This window comes from Danio rerio, chromosome 5 (genome assembly GCF_052040795.2).
Source record: "Danio rerio strain M-AB ecotype USA chromosome 5, GRCz13ab, whole genome shotgun sequence".
Classification (NCBI taxonomy): domain Eukaryota; kingdom Metazoa; phylum Chordata; class Actinopteri; order Cypriniformes; family Danionidae; genus Danio; species Danio rerio.
Window position 1 is genome coordinate 13034678 of NC_141025.1, and position 10323 is coordinate 13045000.

General features: G+C 35.2%; 1 protein-coding gene across 3 annotated transcripts in view; it reads right to left on the bottom strand.

Annotated features, from left to right (window-relative positions):
• Positions 1–10323, bottom strand: part of nos1 (nitric oxide synthase 1 (neuronal)) — a 130364-nt gene that overhangs the window by 95416 nt on the left and 24625 nt on the right. For all 3 annotated transcript variants that reach the window (XM_087252824.1, XM_087252823.1, NM_131660.1), the window contains 1 exon segment: positions 8143–8269. In XM_087252824.1, the coding sequence (XP_087108950.1) occupies positions 8143–8269 (127 nt within the window).

Consider the following 10323-nt stretch of genomic DNA (forward strand, 5'->3'; position numbering starts at 1 on the left):
AAGCACATTGCATTGTTAATGTTCACACTATTTATAATGTTTAAAGTGGCTGACAACAATAAATATTCTAATTAGATTTAATCTGCCATGTTCTTGAACTGCGCAGAGCTGTAGCTCTTTAAAAGGGCTACTATGATACTGTACTTTAATACCGGTTAATATGGTGATACTTGGAGACAATTTTTTTTTTTTTCTGAGGTGGTACTTTAAGAACTACTGGTCTACAGAACAAACCCATAATGACTTGCCTAATTACCCTAACTTGCCTAATTACCCTAGTTAAGCCTTTAAATGTCACTTTAAGCTAAATACTAGTATCTTGAAAAATATCTAGTAACATTATGCACTGTCATCATGACAAAGATAAAAAAATTATCAGCAATTAGAAATTAGTTATTAAAACTATTATGTTTAGAAATGTGTTGAAAAAAAAATTCTGTTAAACAGAATTTTGGGGGGAAATATACAGGGGGCTAATAACTCAGGAGGGCTAATCATTCTGACTTTAACTGTATGCGCATCAATTTTAAAAATACAAGTGTCTTCTTAAAGTTTAATCAAAATAACTTCCGTTCCATCTTCAATAACATCTTTATTTTGAAGCCGCGTTTACTGATATGGATATTTTTGTACGAGTTCTACAACTCACCAGCTTCATTTTTGACTGATACGGTGGTTTCAAATTGAATCTATATATTATTTTAATTGTTATGATGATATAATTACATAGTAACAAAAGCTATATAGATCTGAGGCTAGAGTTTGAATGAATTTGTTATCTTTGAATGACACATTACCATACAGAATGCCTTTTTCTTCATTATCCAGAACATTATTATTTATTTAATGTGTTATTAAATTGTAAGACATCAAAAAAAAGAACCAATTATTTTTCTTTTGCTGTCTAACATGAACAAAGGTTAATAAATTATTGATAATGTATATTGCCAATTTAAAGTTCATGCTTGCTAATCCAGGCCCGTAGCCAGGGGGTGTTTAGGTTAGGACTAAAATGAGAATCAGGTTTTTTTTGTTTTTGATCACGATTTACTCAGGATTCTGAAAAGTAAAGGTTAATATGAGTAGGCTATTAATATTTCTCAAACATATGGTAAAACAACAATAATATTAGGCCCATGTGTGGGTCTACTATTAATTAAAATGCTAAATTTTATATAGACATGAAACGGTGGACTTGAACAGACTTTAAATTTGTCCTGGTTGTTAATTCACAGTAAAGGGATGACATTCGAATACAACTATTCATAAATCTGAAGTTTAATTATTATGTTTGATATGCTTGTCATTTTTCATTAACAACATTATTAGACCATTTTTTCACTTGTAAGCAGAAACATTTTATTATAAGATTCCCTCTAGCATTATATTCAACATTATATAGGTTAGAGTAGCTATACTGACACTGCAAAACATTTATTTTCATGTACAACATTTTTGTGTTGACTATGAAAGAAACATATCAAATGCTTGTCATGATAACTGTAAAATTCGATATGATCGTTTAAACGATTCACTTTCACTGCCAAGTGCACTCATGTCATGGCATCGTCACTTTAAGGAAAAAACAAAAAAAACATACATGCAAATAATACTACCCACGCAGCTACCAAACGATCGCTCTGAACAACAAACTGAACATTATTTACAACTTCATAACCTGTTATCCACTGCCTATGCAGGTTCTGCTCACTATTGGCGGGCCCAAGCATGTCCTTTTGGTATTAAGCAGACAGTGCATCAGCTCATGTGTGATTTTGCGGCTGTGAATTTGTTATTACCTTAAGACAGAAATTACATTTTGGGATGAATTGTACCTTATTAATACAGTTTGTGGCACTTTTAAAGCCATTTGGAGGTGTCCATGTTGCTGAGCGATGTATATTCATTAATTTTCTTGTCGGCTTAGTCCCTTTATTAATCCGGGGTCGCCACAACGGAATGAACCGCCAACTTATCCAGCAAGTTTTTACGCAGCGGATGCCCTTCCAGCCGCAACCCATCTCTGGGAAACATCCACACACACATTCACACACTACGGACAATTTAGCCTACCCAATTCACCTGTACCGCATGTCTTTGGACTGTGGGGAAAACCGGAGCACCCGGAGGAAACCCACGCGAACGCAGAGAGAACATGCAAACTCCACACAGAAATGCCATCTGAGCCGACCTTCTTGCTGTGAGCCGACAGCACTACCTACTGCGCCACTGCCTCGCAGCAATGTATATAAAAAATGTTAAGACTTCTGCGGCATTTATGCGTCTCTCTAGATCTTGAAAACATAATTGGCTAAATTGTAGAAAAGCTGGATTAAGATCGTGTGTAGGGTCGAATTGAGATTGCGATCTGTTTTTCGAATAATCGTGCAGCCCTAGTTCACTGACAAAGTTTAGAATTTGGCCCCTATATGAGGACATTTGTCTTATTGTTGTCAGTATGCCATCATAAACTGTGAAGATAACCGATGGAAGTAGGCTTAAACTTTTAATTATTCAAATGGACAAATTCTGACTGAGGAAATGAGCTGGCCAGTTTGTTATATAAGCAAGAGTTTTTTATTTAAATTAGTTTGAACAGATTCATAATTGATGTTTTCCATATATCGTTATACAAGATTTTTAATTTAAAATTCTAATCCAACATGTTTTTTATGAAACCAATAACTTACAGTTTACATGTACATTTGAAAATAAACACTTTGTGGTAGTATGGTAAGCACTTTGACAAAATTGTAGGAAATATTATTGCTGCATAAAAAAAGTGTGGTTATGATCATCATTTGACAAGATTAGTGCTTAACATGTTCCTAAAATGGAGTATTTGAACCTCATAATTTAATAGAATATGGTCCATATTTTGAGAAAAAAAGAACCACCTCTTTCAAAAGGCTAGCTATGGGCCTTTAGTCATACACCATTTCTAAAAGTTTTTTTAAAAAGTAGGATTTTTGAGCAACCATGCATCTTTTTTAGCTGATGGGTAGAATTTGTCAATTGTCTATTTGTCTTAAGACTCTCATAAGAAATGCATTTGAGTACAATGTGTATGAAGATACAGATGATCCAAGTTGCATGAAATGAATCATATTCAGCTTCAGTTAGTGAAAGTGTGAGACATTTTGAGACATTTTTAGATTCTGCTTGAAATTATGAGTTTGGGACTGCAGGATAAATGAATCATACAAACTGTGAACAATACTATTATAGTCAAAAAGAGCTTTTTTCCATTTCATTCTAGGATCAATTCCTGTGGCTATAAATGAGCAATTCAAACCATTTCTGAAGAATTTTTGCACTTACCTAAGCCACATCCCTACAATGTATGTATCAAATTTATTCAATCAGTAATTATCAGTAATTTATTCAATACCACCCCAAAGAGTCATACAGTCTGTTGTTACTTTAACATGTCTATTGTGACATTCGACACATTTTTTGTAGCGAGGCAATAAACTCATGTAGACTGCTGAATATGTGTTTTGTTGTACTGTCACATCTCTCAGCTCTTACTGTGATTTTTCGGAAGCGAAAGGACTACATTAAACCATATATTATGCAATAAACCTTATTGCTGTATATCTCATCAGTTTATCATGTTTAACACTTCTATGTTGCTATTGTACAGACAGCTTAAATATTTTTATAGTTTGTACTTTTTTTTCTACAGCCACATACTCCATATTTAAAGTTTGTAAAGATGTTGTATTTGTTTTTATCGATTACATAACTTCTATTGCTTCAAAATTTAGATTCTTATTGTTGTTATTGTTGTTTTTGTTATTTCTGATGTGATTTTTAAGGTCACGGGTGGTTATGTAAACATTTCACTGGATATCATACTGTGTATGACTGTGAATGTGACAAATAAAATTTGATTTACAAAAAATATAGTAGGATAAAGTTATAGTACAGTTGATATACACTCACCGGCCACTTTATTAGGCACACCATACTAGTACCGGGTTGGACCCCCTTTTGCCTTCAGAACTGCTTTAATCCTTAATAGTATAGATACAACATGGTACTGAAATTATTCCTCAGAGATTATGGTAATGTTGACATGATAGCATCATGCAATTTCTGCAGATTTGTCGGCTGCACATCCATGAAGTGAATCTCCCATTCAACCACATCCGAAAGGTGCTGGAGGTCATTTGAGTACAGTGAACTCATAGTCATGTTCAAGAGACCAATCTGTGATGATTTGCGCTTTATGACATGGTGCGCTATCCTGCTGTAAGTAGCCATCAGAAGATAGGTACACTGTGGTCAGAAAGGACATTGTCAGCAACAATACTCTTGTTGTGGCGTTGACGCGATGCTCAATTGGTACTAATGGTGCCAAGAAAATATCCCCCACATCATTACACCACCATCACCAGCCTAAACCGTTGATATGGCAGGATGGATCCATGTTTTCATTGATGACAAATTCTGACCCGACCATCCGAATGCCGCAACAGAAATCGAGACTCATCAGACCAGGCAACGCTTTTCCAATTTTCTATTGTCCAATTTTGGTAAACCTGTACGAATTGTAGCCTCCGTTTCCTGTTCTTAGCTGACAGGAGTGGCACCCGTGTAGTCGTCTGCTGCTGTAGCCCATCTGCCTCAAGGTTGGACATGTTGACCGTTCAGAGATGCTCTTCTGCATTTCTCTATTGTAACGAGTGGTTATTTGAGGTACTGTTGCCTTTCTATCAGCTCCAACCAGTCTGGCCTTTCTCCTCTGTCCTCTGGCATCAACAAGCCATTTGTGCCCTCAGAACTTCCACTCACTGGATATTTTCTCTTTTTCTGACCATTCTCTGTTAACCCTTGAAATGTTCATGCATGAAAATCCCAGTAGATCAGCAGTTTCTGAAATACTCAGACCAGCCCGTCTGGCACCAACAACCATGCCACATTCAAAGTAATCAGCTCTCTTCCCCATTCTGAGGCTCAGTTTGAACTGCAGCAGATTGTTTTGACCATGTCTACATGCCTAAATGCACTGAGTTGTTGCCATGTGATTGGCTGATGAAAAATTTGCATTAACAAGCAATTGGACAGGTGTACCTAATAAAGTGGCCAGATAGTGTAAGTTCCTTCTTCGTTTTCATAGTTTTAAAACATGCGAAATACATGTCTGTCGGCCCCTTTTGTCGAGTATAATTATAATTTTGTCAATATTTCAGAGCTGATTAATATTCACGACCATTCCAAATCAAAAGGAACTTTTCATTCAGTGTAATTCCTATGGTATGAATGAGCATTTAAAACCCATTTCTGAAGAACTTTGCATTTATCAAGTTACATCCCAGACCAGGCCGTATCCTGAGCAGCTGCTGTGGTGGTCATGGAGGAGTAGAGAACATGAGTCTGATTCCTGAAAGACTCTAGGAACAGCTTTGCTGAGATCAAGCGTTCTCCAGCCTCCGGTGCCTAGACTGCAGCTTTGCACAAGACGTATGGCCATAAGAGAAATGGTCGTGCCCAACTGAGCCTGGTTTCTCTCGAGGTTTTTTATCCTTCACTTTCGCCAATTGGTGAATCTTTTTTCCTCGCCGCTGTTGCCACTGGCTTGCATAGTTTGGGACTTGTAGAGCTGCGCATCGATGGGTTTGCTCTTCAATGTTTAGACTCTCAGCAGTGAATATTAAACCACACTGAACTGAACTAAACTGAACTGAAACTCTGAAAGTTGAACGGACACTTTCAATTTACTATAATCTTCTATGTGAAGCTGCTTTGACTCAATCTACATTGTAAAAGCGCTATACAAATAAAGATGAATTGAACATCCCTACAATTGGTAGTAAAAGTGTCGTTGTATCAGTAGTAATCGTTGTTGGTGTAGTAGTACCAGTAGTAGATGTCGTTGATGTAGATGTTGTAGTAGCAGTGATTGCGGTAGTAGTAGTAGTAGTAGTAGACGTTGTATTAGTTGTAGCAGACGCTGTAGTATCAGTAGTGGTAGTCATTGTTGTGGTAGTATCAGCAGTAGTAGACATTATAGTAGTAATAGTTGTGGTTGTGATTGTAGTAGCAGCAATAGTAGTTAATAATTATATAGTAATATAAGTAACTTTTTGCAGTAGTAGTAGTTAGGGTAGTACTTGTGATTTATTATCATTGTCATTTATTATTACTGTTGTCCTTTCTTTCTTTTTACTGTCATTATTTCTATTATACATTACTAAGCATAGTTGTTACTCCCTAACTCTGACTGGTTTCTTTTGTATCTGTTTTACTTATATCTGCGAGACTAGATTCATTTATTGGCTAACATTGTTCCTAATGTATGTAATCTTACCTTCCACCAAGCTACCTTTACATGGACACACACACACACACACACACACACACACACACGCACACACACACACACACACACACCTAACAGTACCTGACTATATTGTTTTTTTTTTGTTTTTTTTGTTTTTTTTGTTTTTTTTTATTGTTGTTTTGTTATGGTTTTTTGTTGATGTTTTTTGTATTTGTATGATCCCAATTTATGTACCTTTTTGCATATTCTAAAAAAAAAAAAAAAAAAAAAAGAACATCCCTACAATTTACTGTACGTATTAGAGAGCAATTTAACATACTGAATCAATCCACTCCACCTTTAAAAACGTTGGTTTGCTCTACTTACAATATATTTATCAATTTATATATTTGATTATTGGAATTTGGCTGGATGACAGTTTCTGTTACTTTGATGTCATCTGATTGGCAGTGATGGTACAGGAGCTTTTCACTTAATGCACACAGACAAATTGCGTATTGCTGTAAACATTGTACCTGGTAAGAAGATGCTGCGATGTTCATATATCATCTCAACTGTCACTGCATCTTTCAGTCATGCTAATAGTGTCAGACATCGTGCACAACAATCACAAGCTACCTTGCTCGCATGTGCTTGTCTTTCTATTTCTCTTGTACTCTCTCACACCCCCACCTCCCCGTCTTACTCACGATTAATCATCCACCAGACACTGTATTACACCAAGCAGAGAGAGAAAGAGAGAACAACTCCGTCTTGGACCACACAGCTGCATCCATTCATTCCTCCGCTTTCTTGGATCGCCTCCATCCATCCGGTTTCTTTCAGAGGGATAATGCGTCACAAGAGGCCAGATGAGAGAGAGTCATGTGCTGATGTGAAATGTAAGCACTGCTACCCCCACAACCAGGACTATGGAAACACATGCCACACCAGCACTGTGCTGGCAGGTACAGACAAAGCCATGTGACAGGTGCCAGAGAGACGCTACAGTACTTGCAAGAAAGCCCTACCTCAGGTATTAAACTTACACAATTCATGCAGCCTGAATTGCTCGACATCAAGGTTATTTTAGTTAACAAAAACAAACGAAAAAACAAAACTAGAATTAAAAAATCCTTTTCGGTAATTGACATATAAAAATAAAAACAGAGATTTTTCCGAATTAATGATCCTGATCGCGAACAAATTGTTATTTTTAACTAAGTCTTCTAAGTTAGGGGTCACCAATCTCGTTCCTGCCTATCCTATGACCTTAATTAGCTAGTTCAGGTGTGTTTGATTAGGGTTGGAGTTCAAATCTGCAGGACACGGTTTTTTTCCAAAACTTTTTTTTACAGTCATTATGGGGTATTGTGTGTAGAATATTGAGGAAATACATTAATTGAATAAATTTTGGAATAAGGCTGTAACAAAAAAATGTGGAAAAAGTGAAGCGCTATGAATACTTTCCGGATGCACTGTAATAGTCAAGTTTTTGGTTTGGTTCCTATAGAGTTAGTTGCATTTTTATTAGTGGTCATTTTATTATTAGTAGAAATAGCATTAATTTTCTCTGCTGCCTGGGATCCCAAAAAGGAAAAACCTGTTGAGAACCACTGTTTTAAATGCCCAGTGAAAGAATTTAATAATAAAGTTATTTTGCGAAACTAAATGTCCTGTAATTCTTTTAAAATGACAGCAGAACACTGAGAATATGCCAGCTTCCAAGCAAACCAAAGCATATACACAGTAAATACAGCTTCAATATTTCCTAACCTGCAGCTTTAAAACAGAGAAGTAAGTAATACAGTAAATTCCTGACTCACTCACAGTCCTTCAAAGCCACACATAAAGCCATTTAGACTGTATTTTACCTTGTCACTTTCTGAGTAAGGGTTGTTAAGCACCGTGGGCATGTTGTCCTTTCTCCAGAGGTCATCAAACACTCTGTCGTTATCCGATGCCAGCTGGGCGTTCTGTCCATTTCCCACACCAAGGTCTCTGAAAGTCACAAATAGTTCAGTTTGCAGTTCAAACAGCAGCCAGAAGAAAACAAGTGAAGAGACAGAGAAGAGAAGTGAATTCGATTAAAGGGATGGTTCAGCCAAAAATGAAAAGTTATTCATTATTTTCAAACCATTGAGTGTTTTTTATGAGTTTCTTTCCTTCGCTGAACTCTGAAGAAGATACTTTAAAGAATGCTGAAAACCTGTAACAACTGACTTTCATAGTAGGAAAAAACAGATACTATGGAAGTCAATGGTTACAGGTTTCTAACACTTTTTTTATCAAAATATCTTTGTGTCCATCAGAAGAAAGAAATTCATAAATGTTTGAAATAATTGAAAATTGAGTAAATCAGAAATGACATTTTTGGAAATTCATTATTGCTTTGCGCACTTCTAATATTGAACTGAGTGAATTAGTCAAAAGTATTTTCTGTCATATAAATCAACAGCATGACTTAGATAACCTAACCTGTAACCACACAAACGAAGATATCGGGATTAAAAAAATGTTATAAACCTGTAACCATTGACTTCCATAGTATGTTTTTCCTATCATAGAAGTTAGTGGTTACAGGTTTCTAATATTTTTTTTAATGAATATCTTCCTTTCTTATTAACAGAAGAAAGAAATTCATACAAACTTAAAATAATTAAATGTTGAGTAAATCATGACAGGAATGACATTCTTGGATGGACTTTAAGAGTATTGCTTTGCACACTTCTAATATAAAAAAATGAGTGAATTAGTCAAAAGTATTTTCTGTCATATAAATCCTCAGTATGGCTCAGATGCTGTCCATAGAGCTTAACTTGTAACGATTGACACAAATGAAGATGTTCAGATTTATAAAAATTGTGAGAAACCTGTAACCATTGACTTCCATAGTATGTTTATCTTACTGTGGTAAGTCAATGGTTACAGGTTTCTAACAATTTTTAAAACAAAAAATTCTGTTTGTGTCCAACAGAATAAAGAAATTCTTCAAAAGTTTAAAACAATTTAAGGGTGAGTAAATTGTGACAGAAATGACATTTTTTGGAAATTCATTATTGCTTTGCCCACTTTTAATATTAAACCGTGAATTAGTCAAAAGTATTTTCTGTCATATAAATCAATAGCATGGATTAAATGTTGTCCATAGAGTCTAACTTGAAACCTTTTACATAAACAAATATATCTGGATTTTAAACATCTGTAACTATTGACTTTCATAGTATGTTTTTCCTACAATGGAGATCAATGGTTACAGGTTTCTAACATATTTTAAACAAAATATCTTCACTTGAGAAGACATTTATAAAGGTTTGAAATAATTGACGGTTGAGTAAATCGTAACAGAAATTACATTTTCGGGCGGATTATCCCTTTAAAAGTATAGCTTTACACATTTAATTTAAAACTGAGTGTATTAGTCAAAAGTATTTTCTGTCATATAAATCAACAGCATGTCTTAGATGCTGTCCATGGAGCTTAACTTGTAACCATCGACATAAATGAAGATATTTAGATTTTTTATAAACATATCTGTACTATGGAGGTCAATGCTTACAGATTTTTCTTTTTAAATTTCTTTTTCTTTTTAAATCTTTTTAAATCACAATATCTTTGTTTGTGTTCAACAGAAGAAAGATATTCATAAAGGTCTGAGAGTGTTGCTTTGCACACATTTAGTATTAAACTGAGTGAATTAGTCAAAATTATTTTGTCATATAAATCAACAGCATGGCTAAGATGCTGTCCATAGAGCTTTACCTGACATTCTTTAAAACATTCAAGTGCGCACTTCAGTTAAAGTATAAACCAATTAATTAAGCCATCGTGAAATTAAAATAAATTGTAAATTGCCTTAAATCCATCCTAATTATTTCAAACTATGATTGAGATAGAGCCCACATTCTCAAACATAAAAATGTGCAGCACATGTACAACGCTCATCTGAAAATGTAAACAAGCACATTTTCTCTAGATGATGTTGCATTGCATGACAGGATTGATAGTAGCACCTTTATCGCAAATGTGAGAAAAGTGAGAAACATGATTTGTTT